The 20083-nt window shown below is 34.0% G+C and overlaps 2 protein-coding genes across 2 annotated transcripts; both read right to left on the reverse strand.

The window, feature by feature from the left end:
- Positions 1-5113: 5113 nt before the first annotated feature.
- On the reverse strand, positions 5114-8740 carry LOC140984181 (beta carbonic anhydrase 5, chloroplastic-like). Its single transcript, XM_073451422.1, has 10 exons — positions 8621-8740; positions 8432-8543; positions 8251-8318; positions 7351-7500; positions 7227-7275; positions 7036-7149; positions 6843-6896; positions 6501-6589; positions 6314-6419; positions 5114-5472 (listed from the first exon to the last, which is right to left on the reverse strand). Exons 2-10 carry the CDS (start codon positions 8513-8515, stop codon positions 5272-5274), a joined length of 915 nt encoding a protein of 304 aa, XP_073307523.1. The 5' UTR covers positions 8516-8543; positions 8621-8740; the 3' UTR covers positions 5114-5271.
- A 1188-nt stretch (positions 8741-9928) lies between these two features.
- Positions 9929-11990, reverse strand: LOC140985183 (uncharacterized). The gene has a single exon (XM_073452954.1). It carries the CDS (start codon positions 11841-11843, stop codon positions 10116-10118), a length of 1728 nt encoding a protein of 575 aa, XP_073309055.1. The 5' UTR covers positions 11844-11990; the 3' UTR covers positions 9929-10115.
- Between the last annotated feature and the right edge of the window lie 8093 nt (positions 11991-20083).

Below are 20083 nucleotides of genomic sequence, written 5' to 3' on the forward strand. Positions count from 1 at the left end.
TGCTTCTCCTGGTCTGACCCTGTTGGTTTGCTTCTGGCTTAGTTAAGAAATGAAACTCTAGACGGGGAAAACTCATTTAACAAATAATAAAAGCAGTACTACATATTTATTTCTGTAAACAGCATCAAAGATAGATCATTCTCAGCCCCTAAAATCAGTAGCTTAAACAGAAATACACACTGAAAAAAATATAATCTAAAACAAGTTACACGGCATATATATATATATGTATAACTGATACTACTAGGCAGTACAAAACATGCCATAAAGCACAAATAATAGCCCTTCTCCTTGAATCTTGACACTTATTATTACTTTTACTTGATACAAACGCGGTGACATTTTGTTACTTTTCAAGGAGTAGTGGTAGTTTCTGGAGTGGGGAAAGTTGGAGTCAATGGAACAGTAGGAAAGTTTGGAACACCGGGGAATGTAGTGGTTGGTGGGAACTGTGGGAAATTCGGGATCGAGGGTGTCGTTGGATCGGTATAAGGAGCCGGAACCAATGGTGGAAACAATCCCGGAGTTCCGAATGATGGAATCGAAGGGAAAGGAAGTGTGGGATTGATTCTCGAAAAAAGCGGGGTGGTCAGGAGACGACGAGCTGCTGAGGCTTTCTCCATGCCTGAAAATGACATGGAAATGAGGATTAATAAACAGAAAAATTTGCAAGAAGCCATGGTTAAGTGTTTGAGTGGATTTGCGGAATGATGCAAGAATGTAAAGTTTGGGAGAGGGTTTATATAGTTGAAAAATAAGTCTTGAATATGGAACCCCCCCACCTGTTGAGCATTTATTTTTCTTGAATCTACTTCACCTTACTCCAGCTTCACCTATAAAGGCAGTTGATCTGGTTGTTGACTACCAAACAACTACATGTTTCTGCTTATAAACATATTATTACAGTAACGCATAAATGCCATCAAGAAACATGAATTGAGGGGGTGGTCCAGAATAGTAAAAGTTACAGCGCACTAGCAATAAAATTTTGCACAGGCTGTTGATGGGCTGATAAGTGATAATATCATGCGAGGCTGCTTTCGCCCTCAAAAAGGTTTAACCATTTCTGAGTTTCGAGGCACTTCTGCTTGGTGGATTCTATGTACACTGGGTGAATTTCACCATGTGTAGCCATGAACTTGCAATATTGGTGAGGAACCCCACAAAATGTGTGGGCTCTAGCCAATGAACGGTGGATAGCCCACCAGGTGATATTCACCAGGCGTGAACTATCTTTTTCCCCTTTGGCTCTAACGTAAAGCGACTAAAAAATCATCTTAGAACGACACGAAGACCCTCTGTGACTTAATGTAGGCAGATTAATTAGTGGTAAATAATCTTAGATTGATTTTGTTAAGTAAATAGAATTGAATGAGTCCCCAACTTTAAGGAATTACTTATTTTTTTTCTTTCCTCAATTCCCTCTATAGGACTGAAAATCTTGTATTGTATGACATATTTTTATTAACTAAAGTTACCAGGGACTGTGGTGCTTGATAGTTTCTCTTCTTCTCATGGTTTTTACTAAAAAATAAGGAATACACCTTAGTTTTTGGTTGAGAATGATCATAGCTGGTTCTGCACATAATCGTCATGGCATTGAACTATAAATTTAATCTTCGTCATATATATTTCAACGTTTTGGCACCTGGGGTATAGGCCCATTACCTAATTCATCTTCATTTTTGCTTAGTTAGCATTCATGTTGATGAATGAAAGCAAAGAAATAACTTGCATCATATTCAATCATGTTGATGGATCTCAGGTTCTCAGTAATAAAAAGCGATATGTTTAACGGCATTCACAGTCAACCCTAGATGTCATGTATTATCTGGGATAATATCGAGAACTTATTTCTGGATAGAGAAGGCACGCATCACATGTAGTAGAAATTCTTTCCCTGAATCGCATCTAGCTGACGGAAAAATTTGTCAATAAACCATGAGTATTGATCAGTTTCTATCTCAGGGACCATGGGTTAAATGAGAAGAAACAACGGAGTACTCAGAAATTTCTAGTGAATGGGCTTAAAAAGCTCGGAGAGTTCAGAAAATGACCAAAGATTAGGAATTTAGTCCATCCCACTTTAGGGAAAGTGGGAAGGCTCTGCTCTGGGAGACTACGAAAATGAGTGGACTCCACCTTTGGCAACGGTGGAAGCTTGAGTGCCATGTATCCAAGAGGCCATGCAGTTTGGGTAAAGGAAGCTATAGTAAATTCAGTTATAACTGACAACTGCCAGGATTACAGTCGTTGCAACTTGATCAGCATAAACGATAAAACAAACGACGGTAGTCGTGGTATGTCATGTTTGAGACAAGTGAGAAAAAGGTTGTTTTTAGCAGCAGAAATTGCTTTATTTCCCGAGTTCTGATTCTCTAGTTCTACTTATAGATGATGTATGTCGATTATAAGAGGTGGAAAAGGTGGATTTGGTTGGAAATGTTTTTGTACATTACACATTATCTAGTTGCTGGCCTTTTCCCTCATCTTAATAAGCTTAAATCATGAATGGGTAAATAAATTACCTAAAGCTAAAAAATTTCTGTTTTAATTTTTTCATCTGAGTTTAAATGATGGATTAACCAAGAAATTTTGAAACCTAGCAGCAAGTTGGTTCTTGACAGGCGTAAAAGACTTGACAAGCCATGTAAACCAAAATCAGCATCCATGCATTAAGATGTACTTGACCTGTAGTACTTGGTTCATATGTCGATCAGCAGTCACGTATTTAATATTTTCCCCTCCTTTGTTTTCAGATTTTGTAGAGATCTGAAAGTTCAAAACTTCAGGAAATATTCAAAATCTAAACTCTATGAAGGCGGTAGAAGAGTATATTTCAGAATATTTATTTTTTTTACAAATGGTTCTGCGGATGGTTGCTTTGCTGTCTGATTTATCAATGAATACTGCTTGTTCCTTAAACTAAACAAAATTCGATGAGTTTCATGCCAATAGATAGGTCATAACTTATACATCAAAAGAAACTGTGCAGTAAACAAGGAAGAAAGACAAGAAAAGAAAAGGTGATAGATGCGATCATCAAAGTAGGCAGCAGAAACCAAGCAAACTGAAACTATATATGAAATGTATAATGATTCACTGAAGAACATCAGGACACTGGAAAGGCAACATCTCTAAACAAAGGTACAAGCAAATGAAAAAAATGAAAAAGAAAAAACAAACTCAACAATAGAAACATGTATCAATCACCCCAAATGACCTTCGAAACAAATTCTAGCACTCCACCCCATGATAATCATTTTAAAATCCCAATAACTTATGGAGCTTTTGGCACTTCTGGCACTGTCAGTTTAGGCAACTAAGGTTTTGGCAGCGTAGGAAACTCAGGTTTTGGCAATGTGGGAAGCTCTGGTTTTTGCAAAGTTGGCAGCTCGGGCTTTGGGAGTGTAGGAAGCTCGGGCTTTGGCAATGTCGGAAGCTCGGGTTTTGGCAAAGTTGGCAGCTCAGGCTTTGTGAGTGTAGGAAGCTCGGGCTTTGGAAACGTGGGAAGCTCAGGTTTTGACAAAGTTGATAACTCTGGCTTTGGGAGTGCGGGAAGCTCAGGCTTTTGCAGTGTCGGAAGCTCAGGTTTTGGTAGATTTGGAAGCTCGGGTTTTGGCAATGTAGGAAGCTCCGGTTTTGGCAAAGTTGGTGGTTCAGTCTCCGGGAGTGTAGGAAGCTCAGGTTTCAGCAACACAGGAAGCTCCGGTTTTGACAAAGTTGGCAACTCTGTCTTTGAGAATGCCGGAAGCTCAGGTTTCGGCAATGTGGGCAGCTCCGGTTTTGATAAAGTTGGCAGCTCTGGCTTTGGGAGTGTGGGAAGCTCAGGCTTTGGCAGTGTAGGAAGCTCGGGTTTTGGCAAATATGGCAGCTCCGGCTTAGGAAGACTTGGAATCTCAGGTTTTGGCAAAGTGGGCAACTCAAACTTTGGAACTTCAGCCAAATTTGTTCCCAGGAGGTGCCGTGCCTCTGCTTGAATCCTGTTACTTCTTATCGAAGATAAAGCAATAAGCAACAGAAAGAAAATAGTATGATTGTTTCTATAAGCCATTGTTTTCAGCAGAAGGCAGATTGATAATTCAATATATTATTGAGCAAATTTCTCTTTGACCCGATGATGCATGAAAAAGTACATGCACCTGTTTATATAGAGATGGGATGTACAGAACAAGAGCTCTCTTGGCATGGTTGGCAGGAAAAATACAGATTAGTTCAACTTCTTTATTGATAATGTCAATTATGTATCAGTTGAATCAACTCACAATTTTCTAGTTGGACACCTACTATGATGATTCAAACTGGTAGGTGATGATATGTACTAGTGTTCAACTCGAGTTTCTTAGAAGTCAACAGGCTTCAATCAAGCTCCTATAAAATTATCAAGTTTTGTAATAAGCTAGGTAGACTTGTATAAAATTATCAAGTCTACCTAGTTTGTAAAAATTTATAATAAACTTTATAATGAACATTGTTCATATATAAGATTATACTTAAAGATTTCCTATAACAACTTACTTTAATCAATTTTGTGGGGCCGTGCAAAACGTCATTTACGCATGCATAAATAATTCTAGCTTGCGATAAGAACAACAAAGTTCGAGTTCGAGTATTCATTATCATGTTATAATATGAACATGATGTATGATATTAAGGTAGTGTTTACAAGATTTTATTTTAAATTATTCTCGAATTTTATGTAAAATTTTCAAACATTTCATTAACTAAAAGTTTGAAAGTACTTAAAATAAACTCTTGTAAAAAATACTTTTAACTTTGTTTAACTTCTGAATAATCGTATTCTTATATATGACTAGACCAAACATTACTAGACTCTTTTTTTCCATGTAAAATCATAAAAAGTACCCATGGAAGAGTTCTTTATGCACACAAACATTATTGGCTATTTTATAAGTTCCCGATTTAATTCATATGAATTAATAAATAGTTTACAAAGTACAATTAAAGTTAGGTGTTTTTTCCTTCATAAATTCATCATCATGTGATGAGATTTTCAGGATACATGAATTTCTCTTAATTACTGCATGGCACGTTTAATTGAAACGACATATCAACTGAAATCAAATTAAAGCACAACCAGTTCATCCAAAAATTCATTTTCAAAGAGTACATTCTGTATATGTAAAAGTTAAATGTACAAAAAGCTGAAATTCAGACATTAATCATTTCATTTCTTACATAATCTCTAAGAGACTGATACGACAACCTAGTCTGGTATCAAAGATAAAAGGATCACCTATGACAGCAAACTCAGCTCCAAAATTCTCGGTCACCAATTGAGTAACCACCATCGGCTTTCGAACTGCTTCCCTCGTAGTCAAGGGTCCACTTCTCAAACGTACAATCGATGAAGTCATAGTAGCCACCGTGAATCGAAAGCATCCTGTTTTTCACCCGTTCTTCTATCCATGGATAACTGAGTAAGTTCAGTAATGACCTGTTAATAGATTCCTGCACAAGTTGAACAGAGTGTAATGAATATTCAGCCACGAGACTGGATGTACCCTAGCCTGTGTATGCACCAACAATGGCAATGCGGAACTTGAGTTGTTATAGGGACCAAAAAATTTAACGAGCGAGCTTGAGGCACGAGGCTCGTGGAGCATCTCGAGCACAAGATTTTTTTTTATTTTTCAAAATATAACAATATGTCTTAACGATTATCTTTCCAAAAGTTGAAGGATATTTATATCAATAATTGAAAAAAAATGGAGCTCAATTGTTGCTCGAAAATTGAACTCATGGAGTTCGATCTCAAAAAATACTTGAATAGAGATCGAGCTTAAAAACTACTAATTGACCCTACTCAGTACTCAAGCTTCCGTATTTATTTTTTTCCGAGCAGAGTTCAAGTAGGCAGCTGCTGAAACACTAGTAGACTGTAGACTCGAATACATCCCTGTAATCAAATATAACTTTGCTATAGTAAAATGTCATCGGTCTTAAAATTTATCTTATTAATATGTTCTCAGGACTTATTCTTCTTAAGCTATTTAAGTAAACTCCTCTGACAACCATAATGTATCAAATCTACAAACAATTTAAGACTATATTTGATCATACTTCAACTTCCATTCTTGAGGGTTGCAATCTTCATTTAAAACGTATGATTGAAGACAGATTTCCTTTTCTAAGTTTCATAAATTTGCATGTTTGGGCATATTCATGACACAAGAGCTAAAAAACAACCTTTATTGCATTTTATACGACACAGTACATTAAAAATCTAAATCTGATAACATTTAAAAGAAGCTAGAAAGTAAATACAACCAGAGACTGACAGGAAATACACCTTTTCACAGTGTCTGCACTGCTGATCAAAGTTGAGGTTCGAAGCAGCAGCTTTTGTTTTCAACTTTGCTGTCTTTCCAACAACCACCCAATTTTTAATGAAGCTACTGTAACTCAAGTAAGAGGGCGTAAGAAACACTATGAAATCAAGACGAACATAATTTAAGAAGTGAGAAATTAACCAAGACCTTGAATTTGAATGTATTTCATCTTGATAGCTCATTAATGCTTTGATTCCTCCACAGCAGCTGTGGCCAACAACTAGTATATTTTCAACCTGCGGAAATTGGTTGATGTTCCGATGGTTATGATAAAATGAAATGTTCAGATTTCAAGAAACAAAAACATGTTTTTAATCTTTTTAACCATTTGTGGTTTTCTTAAAACCTTTCAAAGTGATATCTTAGCAGATGTTTCCTAAATTCCTAAAATTTTCATCAGTTTTTGAATAGATGGTTGCTAGAGAAAATTGATAAGAGTGGCAGACAATCTAAAGTTCGATCATTTTTTTGTAGCGGATAATAACTTACTTCAAGAGAATTAACAGCAAATTCAAGGGCAGCATTTGTTTCTGAAGGTCCATTCTGCATCAGAAGAATATATGGGAATCAAGTACAAGATAGCATCTTTAATAGTACATCGCAAAAATCAATTCATACAGAGTAAACTATCATGCTTCTGAATTTAAAGTTTTGTAAGCCCAAGGTAATGTCTACATCATACCTCGTGAGGAGGCACCAAGTTTGCCACATTGCGAACCACGAAGGCTTCTCCTGGCTCAAATCCTAAGATGCTGGTAGGGCAAACTCGTGAGTCCGCACATGCAATCACCATGAACTGTTCTTGAAAATGTTAGGATTTTATCATGAATTTAAGATTTTTAAAAATTGATGGAAAGGAACCGAAAATGATACCTTGGGTGCTTGGTTTTGGGAAAGGCTTTGGTAACGTTCTAAGTTTTGCCTAAAAAAATGAGACGAATGTAAAACAAAGGAGGTTTTTGATTTTATAATTTCATGTAGATTTACTTTATCTTACAAGTATTTCTCTTTTTTGAAACCAAGAAATCGATGTCTCAATTCCTTGAATTGATTGAGTGCCTTGTCAGTTACTGCTGCACTTTTATCCTTGATCTCCGAAGTTAGGACTGGTGACTCCATTAAAGCAGTCAATCGGAGTGTTGGATTCCTTCAAGTATCCATGAAAGGAAGTTGACAGCATAAAAGACACTGAGTTAGTACAAGACTATATATCTCAAGATGCAAATTTAATTCTAAACAGAAGCATGCTTGTCTCTTTTGGATCAACCTCATAGTGTTTCATGGGAGTCTAGAATCTCAAAAGTTAAACACATCATAGACACACCCTGAGAGAATACGAATATACCTAAAATACCTGTCCCATTTATATTTGTAGGATTATAAGGCTAAATAAATGAATCCACATAAACATATCATGTGTGCCACACATAGAATTGCCTATACAAGAAGATCAAACACCAGTTTCTATTCTTCATTATATCATTATATCTAAACAAACACGTGTAGGCATGAAACATGAAACTTGATCTTCCTTGGAGAATTCTGTTAGGTGCTCTAAACAAATTAATCATTGGACTGAAATTTTGTTTCTCAAATTATCATTTGCAATTATCCTACCACGAGTAAGATCTGGCTAACTCAATGACCAAATCTTAGATAACAGCAAATTTTCGTCCAATATGTTATATTCGATATGCAGTGGTGTGAAACAAAGAAGAAACAACAATGATGACACACTACATACTTTTATTTTATTTTAATCAAAAACCATATATTATCGCAAATGAAACGCCTATACACAACTTCTGTGCTCACAAGGAAAGAAAGAACGGTTTTATCGACAAACAATACCCACAGAAAACAATAAGCAGAAAGATCTGAACTTTGCAGCACCTACCCGAAAGAATCCGGAAATCTAAAATGGGTCTGCTCAATTTCCGAGGATCTCAAACGGGTACCAAAGATCTGCTCCAAAAGAAGAAACAACACTTCAATTTCAAGAATCAAGCCAAATTAAATCAGACAGGAGTGCATACATTTTACATAGACATATGACAAGAGGAAGAACAAATGTTTACGGTGGAGGCTTTTGCTGGAGTCATGGAGATATCGACAGAAGAGGAAGAAGACAGCGGTGAAGAATGAAACAGTGCCTTAGCCATTAACAGATTTCTTTCCAACACTTCCAAACTGCAGAATGTGCTGCTAAGCCAACGATAAATCAAGAAATGTTGAAGATATCATACAGCTGATAGTTGCATAAATACGTGAATCTAGTGTCAGTCTGGAACAAATGTTCGTTGGTAGGATCGCTGGCCACGTGTCCTCCAAGAAAGACGGAGATAACAACGTTTTCTATTTGTTAGAAATCGATCGATGAATCGAGGACAAAGAGTGTTGAAAAAATTGATCTCACAAAAAAGGTATTGGAAAAATAAATAAATAAAATGAAGACAAATTGGATAGCAATTCGAAATTTCATAGTAACTAACTTTGATATATTAGTATGACAGCAAATTTTTCTATGTTATTTTGTCGATTTTTTCTCCAACTTATCTCTAATTTATCTTAAAATTCAAAATATCTTAGTAAATCTTATCTAATAATTAATATACAAATATCATATCGTTATAAAATAATGCATATTTTTTTGTACAAAAATTACCAAACACAAAAAATTTAATATGTCGCGTGTCAAATGACACCAGTGGACTACAGTTCGCTTCAACCTAAGGTCAATTTATCTTTGGGACACACTACGCGCACGTGTTTATGGAATAAAAATAAATTTTTTGTATTTAAGGATTTTTTATATTAATAAAAAAATTAAATATACATTAGAATTTAAAATTAGAACTATATTTTATTAACAGAAGTCAAATACTTCAATTTTGATACATCCTACGGCATAAAGTTGGCGATTCACTACGAATGAGAGATGGTAAAGAAAGCAAAGAATAAGCATTGCTTGAACGGGATCATTGCAAATTATCTGCATTCTGAAGGATACCTCAATCACATTTAGCAGATCTTTTATCATGGAAACATCACAAATTGCAGGATGGAAACAAGATGCAACTTTAAATTGACTTTAAATAATTAAATGTGTGTGTTCTGTTTCTAGGTCACATACTTACGTAGTTATAGTTGAAGATAGTGACAATTAAACTTGCGCATAATATCTTCGCACAGATGAAATAACTATTACACATAAGTAACCAAAATAACTAAGTTATAGTAAATATTTGGCAGGAACAGAATGTATGGAAACGTTCTTCATTATTGATAATGAGATTCCACTGGTAATAAAACATGCCTGGACGGTTTCTAAAAGAAATTCATACATGCTGAACGACTAAGGGTACAACTTCGCAAGACTCAAGCACGTAGTGTGACTAGGTGCTGTGTTATATCCGAAAATACAAAACATTTTGGTGCCATAGAACAAAATATTACGGAAAACTCGATCATTTAGAGAACTAACCAAATGTAATTCGACACAAAGGTACACTCTTAAGGGTGACAATCGAAGTCATGCCAGTGACCCAATCACCAAAAAACAGTGTCAGCTAGAAAACAAGTCAAGAAAGCATACTTAGCATATATATACACATAATTTGGTCACAAAGAAGGATATCCAGGTAGATCTAAATAATTTACTACCACATATCAAAACAACACCACAAAACATGACTTTCTACACCAAACTGCCTCCAGAACCTGCAGTTGCCAAACGCTACAAAACCAACAGGTCTTGCTTTACTAAGCAGCCTTCACAACTTTATCATCACCAACAACATTAAGAATCGGGAGACTATTTAGAAATTCATCAAGACCCTCGAAAAAGCCAATCCCTTCAATGTTATCATCCTCACCACGACCAGGTCCATTTCCTTGGTTCACCTTAGGCGCAGGCTCCTCAGTTTCATTGCTAAATTCAACATTTAAATCTAACTTTCCGGAGTTCTTGACAACCCTATTAGGCTGCTTTCGAGCATTGACAGTTGCCCCTATCTTAGTAGGCTCGCTAGCTGTCTCATTCAGCATCTCTACCACCCCATTTTGGGATGCAAATCCATCTTCTACATTGAAATTCTTACGTTTATCATCTCGAACTTTCTTGGCACTACTGGTAGGCCTCATGCCATTAGTCCCCTTCCCCTTGACATTTTTAGCTTTCTTGTACTTTGGATCCCTGTCATTCTGCCATTCATTGTCAGACCCACTCGAGTCCGAGACCTCGACAAAAACCTCATTTTCATCGACATAAATTCTAGGACCCGAATTCTTGGGTTCAACCATCTTTTCATTCCCATTTCGTGGGCCATTGAACATAGGCGAAAATGGTGTCCAAGTGGAAGATGCAGACTTATTTTTCCCCCAATTCTCCATTGACACACCCAATGGAAAGAACCCCCAGCAGCAGAAGTAAACTTCTTGCCCTGCCATGACTGGTGGTGGCGCGGGGATTTTCACAGCCTGAAAAGCTCTTCTACAGTTTTGGCACCTCAGAGTACAGTCGGAATACACCCCAGAATACTGGTACATGTAATAGCAATACGGACATGCCGTCCAAAAAGGCACATCCTCATCCTGCACTTCCATTGTATCCATTTCTACCTCATTCACTTCATCGTCTTCTACAGTCTCACCAGCATTAGCATTATCCTTATCATTAACATTAGAGTAATCTTGCATTGGCTGTTTCTGCTTATCATTGACAGGCTCCTGGATTGACCCAGAAACACCAGTTGCATAACCAGAAAAATCAGTATAAGTTGGTGGTGCCTGCTTATATGCAGGCTCTTGACTCGACTTTGACCCAGACCCAAAAGATAAATTAGAACCCGAAGGAAAATCCACAAGATGATGCTGTTGCGGTTGTGTATGTACCTGTTGATCGCAAAAAAAATTACTCCCACCAACGATACTGCTTCCCCTAGCGTGTATCTCAGGCTGAGCTACGGTAGTCGGACCGCCAGCACCAAAAAATATTAAATTTTGCGGCATTGTGGTGTTATGGTTATGAAATGGGTCTCGCTGCTGCTGCTGAGCGTGAAAATAGAAAGAGAGTTCTTTATCGTAAATGGCTTTCCGCGAAGGGTTGGATAGTACCGACCATGCGTCGACAACAAGGCGGAAGGCCTCCTCAGCTAAAGGGTATTTGTTCCTTTGCGGGTTGAGGGTAAGCGCAAGGTTCCGGTACCGGGTCGCGACGAGCTCGGAGTCCTGGCCCTGCTGCGGAGTGAGGCGCAGGATTGAGTACCAATCCTGCTGGTTGTTTCTGATCCGACTGTCTCCGACGAGAAGCGTGTCGACGATGGCCAGGATCTCGTCGGCGGGGGAGAGCGTCGGATCCGCGTCACGCGCCCGTGTCGCAAAGGATTTGCTCCCCATCAGATCACGTCCAGATAGTAGCTTCTCCGAGATTGTCAGCCAACGCACAGCCTCCGCCCGCGTGGTGGCCGTCGGAAAAAATGGATGCTCCATTTCTCTTTACTGTTTCTTGGAAAATATTAATCTAACACTCTGCGCATTGGACCTGGTGAAATCAAAGAGGGTTTGAGTTTGAGGGTTTTTTCAATAGGTCTCTTTTGATACAATCTGATTCAATCTTGAAAATTTAATTATTGAATTTGGAAATCCATGATCGAATTGGTAAAATGAAAGAAGAAAACTGTATGCTTTTTCATGATTGTTATCTCTACTTGCATTAACTCATGTTACTAAGACCTCAAACGGAGTTATGAAAAGATTCTTGGATTATTTTTTATTTGTTAACAAAACAATTACATGTTTCATCTCTTTTTTTAAAAAAAAAAAAAATTTGATTAAATAATCTCGATCAAGTATTTTTTAACAAAAATGACATCCTCAAATATATTTTATTTTCTTAAAAAAAAATTTATCGAGGTTAAAAAAAAAACCCTCTCTTTCTTTATGGGAATTTTCCTTTGTCCCTTGCCTTGGGCTTGTTCATCCAATGCATTAGGGTGATATCACATTTGGTCTCATAATTTAAATTTTGTATAGCATTTTGTTTGGTTTCATCGGAAATTGATGTTATTTTCATAGATTGTCATTTAGGAGTTGAGTTTTATTTTCTTTTTTGAAGTATGAACTCTTTTTTAATATTTCATTTCTCCAACTTGTTTGAATGTTTATATGGTTCTTTACCATTGTCTATAGATCTTTTTGATTCTTTTGCTCAATATCTAGTAAAATGTAGACGCTTGTTAGTTTCTTGTCGATGTATATTTTCTATCTTATGCATACTCAAGTAATACTATCAATGAGAGATTCACAAACAAAATATAATGTGTGGACGACTGAAGAGAGTAATAAATTGTTAAAACTCATTATTGATGCTGCAATGCGAGAATGATGTGATAAGAATGAAATATTTAACAAAAAAAAAAACCATAGATAAAAAAATATTTCCTACTCTAAACGAAAAACTTGGATGTGAAAAACTATTATAAAGTCGTTTAAAGTGATTCAAACAATGATACAACAATTATTTTAAGCTTATGTGTCATAACTCTGGTTTGGTATGGGATTCTGTGACAAAGAAATTCGCTTCTAAAGACGAAATATGGGAGGATTATTTTAACGTAAAAGTCTTTGAGTTAAAATAATAAAATTTATATTTATAATTAGAAATATAACTAGTTTTAACATCTGGTTTTTTTTGTTCTTTACCAGTCGCATCCTTAACATGAACACTATCAGACAGATATTTTTGAGGATTATGAAGATTTGAGAATTGCAGTTGGGACTCGAACTGCTACTGGAAAATACTCAATTGGACCAGGAGATGACACTGATGCAAGAACGTTTGCGATAGAAGAAAATAGGGAAACTAATTTATTAGATAATTATGTATTTGATTATAATAGTGGTAAATTCATGCAAAGTGACAGATAAGAATTTTCATATCAGCCTCCATTTTTTGAGAGGACTGCTTCACCATTTCCCCCTCAGCCCATAAGTTCAGAGGTTCCAACAACAACTAGAAAACGAGATAGAGCCGAGTTCGAAGCAAAATTAGGCACATTCAATAATACAGACCCAAATGATATTTGTGATATATCTCACACTCATAAGATGGTAGTTTCTAAGATTGAATCAACAGGGAATGCGGGTGACACTTGTTAGGATGTTATCAATGAGGTCCCAAATTTGGATAATTGTACTCGATACAAGATGCTTGATTTACTCAACACCAGGTCAAAGAAGATGGATTTATTGAAAATGAAAATTGAATAGCGTTCGGGGTAGATAGATTATAAATTAAATGAATGAGTATTTTTAAGGACATGATCAATAATGAGTTATATTATGTTACAATTCTGTATATTTTTTTCATTTGTTTTCTGATTGTTACAATGGTTACAAATTCTGGACTTTTGGATTATTTATATAAGCTTTGAGTTTTACAAGGAATGATTTTCAATAATTCATAGATTTTTTTATTTTAATTCTTTGCTGATATTAGGTGGTTCATTAAATGTCATATATCAACGTACATGAATTAGAATATCAAATGGAGAAGAAGAATTTGAAGAAGAATTTCACGAAACTGTTAGTTATTTGTGGAGGAAAATTCTTGGGATCTTCTATATGCTAACTAAGCATATAATTAACATGCAATGCAACCATCATCCATTAAATAGACGACCAATAACTTCGAATGGATATGATTATATTATAAAATATTAAAAAAAGATCCGACAAATTTTCGAGAAATTTATAGAATGTACATTGACGTATTTTTAAATTTGTGCAACATCCTTAGAGAAAAAACAATATTCCAAGATACAAAATACATTTGTATTGAAAAATGCTTGTCGTGTTTTTATTTGTTGTTGGTCAAAATACTAGATATCGCTTGATTCGTAAAATATTCGGTCGATCACAATGCAATACTAGCCAAAATTTTAACAAGGTGTTGAGAGCATTGAATAGCATTGCAGCAGATATGATGGTCAAACCCGGATCTGTAGTTTCAGAAAGAATATGAGTGAATACAAGATTTTATCTTTATTTAAAAGTAAGCAATGAAATTCTTTTTTTTTTTTTTTGTTATTATTATTAGTATCACTATTTTTATCCTGTTTTTCTTATTTTAGAATTGCATTGGAGTTATTGATGACACTCATATACTTTGATTTAGAATTTATATATGTGCTCAATGGGTGGCAGAGATCTGTCCATGATTCAAACATATTAACGGATGCTTTATCAAGAAAAATGGGCTTAAAGTTTCACAAGATATGTTTTTTTTTGTTCTTTATGATATTTATTTAAAATTTTTGTAATTTTCTAATATTATATATGTTATCCATTGGTTACTTGATTCTAAAAATATGGTTTAATTGATAAATTTTTTTAGTGGATTGTGGATATGCAAATCGATGTCAATTCTTGGCTCTTTTTAGAGGTGTTCGTTATCATCTCCAATAATTCACTGACCAAGGTCGTCACCCTAAATATGCAAAAAGGTTATTCAATCTTCGTCATACCTCTTTGAGAAACGTCATTGAAAGGATATTTGGTATATTTAAATCGCAATTCCAAATATTCAAAACAACTCCTCCATTTCCATATACAATGCGGGCGGAGCTTGTATTGGCTTGTGCTGGATTGCATAATTTTCTTCCGAATGAGTGTCGATCTAATGAATTTCCAATTGAACCATAGAATGAAGTTCAACAACCTTCATCAAAACAAGTTTACGAAGATAACAACTTTGATCAAATATTTGACACTCAAGAACAACAACGAACAAATGCAAATGCATGGAAGGATACTGTAGCAAATAGAATGTGGAGTGACGTTGATCATAATGACAATGATGAAACTTATATTTTTTTCCATAAATACTGCTTGAAATTTATCAAATTTCATATTGAAACGTTTACTACTAAAACACTTCTAGAAATTTTTTTTTTTGAAAGCTCTTTTCGAAATAAACAAACCCATGCACGAAATCAAAGCTGTCGATCTAGCATTTAAAAAGTCAATCAACTAATGAATAAAAATATTGTAGTTAAATAAAAATCTAAATATCATTAAATCCCTAGGCTAATGTTTTAAAAGAACTTTAATGCAATATTCGAAATCCGATCAAATCCTCAACATGTGAAAAGATACGAAACGTAAAAACATAACGTAATCATATCTCAACGTGTAATCATATACGTGTTCATTTTTTTTAATTGAATTCAGATAATTAGTTGTGATTTTCGTATCAGCTCTAATCGATGGATCCATCTACGTATAACCACGGTACCCGACGACGGGAACATCAGCGACAGTTTTACCCATCCACTGAGCCTTGGCCTTACATGTTCGTGTTCGTGTTAGTCACAACCAACTATCTTCCTTCAAAAACATATCATCGTATTCATTACTTATAAAGATAATGCATATACATATATTTTTTTAAAACCAAGCATGCAACGTTTTTTTCCGTATTTTCATAAAAAGTCATGTTCATTATAACATATACATTTGAAAATGTAATTTTGTAATCAGGACGCTGCCAAGACCGCTAAATCATCTCCTTCTAAATTACAGGAAAAATTATATTATCTATTGGGAAAATATATATTAGTTTTTTTTTTCAAATCTATCTTTATTTTTACGTCAAATTATCAAAATAGATAAACGATTTCCCATGTGTTAAAATTATTGATTAGTCTTCAAATAAATCTTTAAAGCCTAATTGCTACTGAGTCATAAATTACCGTGACCTACCAAATTCCTAGTCCCTCCCACAAACCCACGTTCTAAGCACATTTTTATACATTCAATAATAAATAAATTACAATCTTTATTCTTTCTTCTTAGCTTACAGAGAAATCATGTTTATAAATTGGTTTGTTTCTATTTAATATGAAATTATTATTATTTAAAAGTTGTAACTAATTTTCATAAATTCATTTGAACGTGATAATAATTTCTCCTAATTAAATTGTCAACCTTTCATGTTCTCTTTTGTATAATATATAAATCCTCCCAATCCATTTTCACTTTTTTTACAAAATAATAGAGAGACAAACCATAAACCCTATATTTTATTACCACCGAAATTTACTCAATACTATTCCAATTCATTTCAATTTGTCAAATTTCCAACGCCAACTTACTCCCTTCCATATAGTATCTACTCATTCTTTTTATTAAATTAGAGTAGTGACATAAAGATCGAAGGACACTGAAAATAATCATCTTTCAAGTGGATATATTGGGTATTGTGTACTTGTGGATGTTTAAGAATTTCTTTATGATATATAATTCTTAAGTTATCCAATGAAATTGATGATAGAGGATATCCATAATAGTTTCCACTATATGAATACGAGATCGAGGTAAGTTGGCTTATATATGTGTTTTAAAATAATGATATTTCTGCTTTTGAAAACTCGATCATACACTACTCTTTTCATGTCTTTTGATTTCATATATGTTCGTTCCACGTGATTCCTCTATTACTCCATGAAATCTTGAAAATACATTGTTATGATTCGAATTAAAAGTGGTAAGGAAATTTCCGAAACATGATAAGATAAGATAAGGCCCTGATGCGATGTGTTATAATAACCGATATATGACCTCGTCCCCTCAGAAGAATAACAATTAGGGACTAATCATTGTATCATGAATAAAGAAATGAATAACAGTGTCTTGTTTTGATATGTTTTGATACCTTGTTTCGAGTTCCATTTTTCTCTTGTCTTAATTCATGTGCGATATTTTATGCGACATTTCACCTTTGAACTCATACTATATGTATATTTCGATATTCTGGTGTACGGTTGGCCCCCACATGCTGAATGTTTCCCCTAACACTCACCCATTTATCTCCTTCCTCAGATAAGAATGAAAAGAAACTCGAAGAGGAAGAGCATACATAATCTTGGGCTGACGAAAAAGGAGAATTGATCACTCAACCATCACAAAAAAACGAACCAATAAGAAGTGGTTTAAGAGGACCACTTATTACAAGATGTTGTTGGTCACAACTAACAAGAAAAATAATTCACAAGTTTGAAGTAGGAGTTTCAGATCCGGAAGGACTTATATAAATTCCAACACAAAAAAAAGATGAAAACATCATACAACTTTTTCATTTTCTTTCAAAATAAAATTGATAATATTTTATTTCATTTTATGTTTGTTGTAATTCCAGCTACAATAAGTAGCTAAACAAATTTCTCATTATCTACAGGAAGTTACTATGTAATAATATTTTGTATGTTCTAATAAAAGAACCAATGTTTTCTGCCCATCTCCTGTATTATTTTCAAATTAAATTTATTTAGTGTATACACTTGAGGTAAGAAATATTTCATCTTTTTATTTATTTTAATTTAATATATTATATATAAAATTTTAAATATTCCAATATATATTATATGTAAAACAGTCGGTTCTGTTTTTAAATTTAAAAACCAAAAACCTAAAATCACTAGAATTCAAAATAAAAATCAACCGAAAAACCATTTAAACCAAACCAAATAAAATAAAATTCAATTGGATGTTGTTTAAACCAAATAAAATAAAATTCAATTGGATGTTATCAAGATAGATGAGTGTGTTGAGTGTGAAATTTGGAGCCAAGGTCTTAAGTTCATCTCATATAAAATTCTTTTTTTTGTGAGTTCGTGTATAGTTTTCTACATGTTTATTTGGTGTATGTGATTTTATTTGTAAATTATTGTAGGACCGAGTGCTCATCGCTTTACCAAAAGTTATAGCTGGTGGTAATGGTTCAACTCAAATCTTTTAAACCGTACAGCAACTCAAGCACCACGGTTCGATCGCTCTACCAAACATGGACAATTATTGCAACCAACAATCTCCCTCCCAATAATTGTACTCCTTCATTATTTTGCTAAATTAATATTATCTATTTAAAGTTTTGCCTCTCTAGGTTATAAGATTTTACTTGATTTATCTGTGGATATTAGAGAATTTTTTTTATTATGGTATTTATCTCTAAGATATTTTAGCCTTGTTTAAAAGAGTTTTATTCATATTAAACTCTTATTTTCATATTTTTGTAGAACTCTTTTATAGAATTATTTTTAAGTCAAGTAAATGATATAAATATGAAGAGCATTATGGCCGCGTGTGGTGTGAGCAGAAGAGTTCTAGCATAGAAGAAAAATACGAGATCCGATCTTATTTTGATGAGAAGCTTTTGTGTGATCGGCTGATCACTTTGCTGGGTTGCTGATCCGTTCGGAGAAGAGGCTTGCGTAGCTACTGGAGTTTTTCTGAGCATACATAGAGTTCAGAGTTGAAGAATTTGTATGATTGATTCACATACTTAACGTGGTGCTGATTGGTGTTGACGACACTCGAAGAACAATACTGCTTGAAGTATTGTGTGAAGAGTGGTTTCGTTTAGTTTTAAACAATACGTTTTTGTTTTATGCATCTAGTATTTGATTTGAGTTTTTGATGTATTTTAATTCCTTGGAGTGTCAAAGAATTTAGTTTTTTTAATATCGCTAGTATTGTTTTGTGTAAACGATTTACAGATTTTTCTAGTGAATTTTTGTCATGAAACGTTGTACAAGTATTCGTACTTGTACATAATTTAATCTGACTTAATTTGGTTATTAAAGTTTACGTGTGTTAAGTAATTAATTTTCGCTGCATATTGTGTGCTGGTATTGACAACATTCGAGCACAACACTAATTTAATCTTACTTCATAATTCATAATCGCCGAAGTAACGAGTGGCGAAGTAAAAGCCAAAAATTCTACTAGTGACATCATAATTTATTTCATGTTCGGTTATGATAAACAACACCTTTCAATATAATATTTCAAAATTAAAAAAAGTATGATATACGAAGAATAAAAATTACTTTTATTTATAAGTAGAAAAAGTTCCAAATCATAACAGTATGTTTTATTTGGATTTTTTTGATTTTACTATGTATTATAGAAATCGATAAACGTCATCTATCGTTACTATAAAATTATTTATCGAAGTGATTGTACTTTTAAAAAAGTTTTAAGTTGAATATGTTTTAAAGTGAAAACAATAACTCAAGATTGAATACAGAATACTTTTTTAAATAGTATCTGAATATTAAAAAAAAAAAATCAGATTCAAGTATCCGTTATGAAAAAGCATAATTTGTGAAAACTTAGGCTATATTTATTGTCTTCTTGACATATATTTCACCGGATAATTTGTGAAAACTTAGGCTATATTGATCGAAACCATTATTGGTTTGGATTTGCAAGTGAAAGTTCTGATTAGATACGATTAGTTATTATTTTCAACCATTGCTTCTATTATATTAATTATATTTTATAAAATACATTTAAAATAATGTACATAAAATTCATATAAAACCGTCGAGTCAATTTTGTGATATAAATCTTTTACTTGATTCAACTCATAAATTTTTTTTTATTTTTTATATAAAAAATATTACTTTTATACATCGAATCGACTCATATCAAACATATGTGAGATCATTTCACATATTTAGTTCATTTAATGTGTAACGTGGTCCATGGTTTCATTCACATAAACCGATGCAATGTGGTACGGAAACAAGACTATTTAATTTATATAAAATGCAAACGCGAGGCAGACACATTTGTTTTTGGGTAATATACTTGAATTTATAACGTGCTTTTCTTGGGATTCTCAAATTTTAATTTTAACCCAAACTAAATTAATTCAGTACACTTTT

The sequence above is a fragment of the Primulina huaijiensis genome, chromosome 9, assembly GCF_012295235.1.
Source record: "Primulina huaijiensis isolate GDHJ02 chromosome 9, ASM1229523v2, whole genome shotgun sequence".
Lineage (NCBI taxonomy): Eukaryota > Viridiplantae > Streptophyta > Magnoliopsida > Lamiales > Gesneriaceae > Primulina > Primulina huaijiensis.

Excerpts from the sequence above, each read along its gene's own strand:
- LOC140984181 (XM_073451422.1), bottom strand. The coding sequence starts at position 8,515 with ATGGCTAAGGCACTGTTTCATTCTTCACCGCTGTCTTCTTCCTCTTCT. Across the intron at positions 7,276-7,350 it reads TTCAAAAAAGAGAAATACTT|GCAAAACTTAGAACGTTACC; the intron begins GTAAGATAAAGT and ends TCATTTTTTTAG. Across the intron at positions 5,473-6,313 it reads AGTGCAGACACTGTGAAAAG|GAATCTATTAACAGGTCATT; the intron begins GTGTATTTCCTG and ends CAACTTGTGCAG.
- LOC140985183 (XM_073452954.1), bottom strand. The coding sequence starts at position 11,843 with ATGGAGCATCCATTTTTTCCGACGGCCACCACGCGGGCGGAGGCTGTG.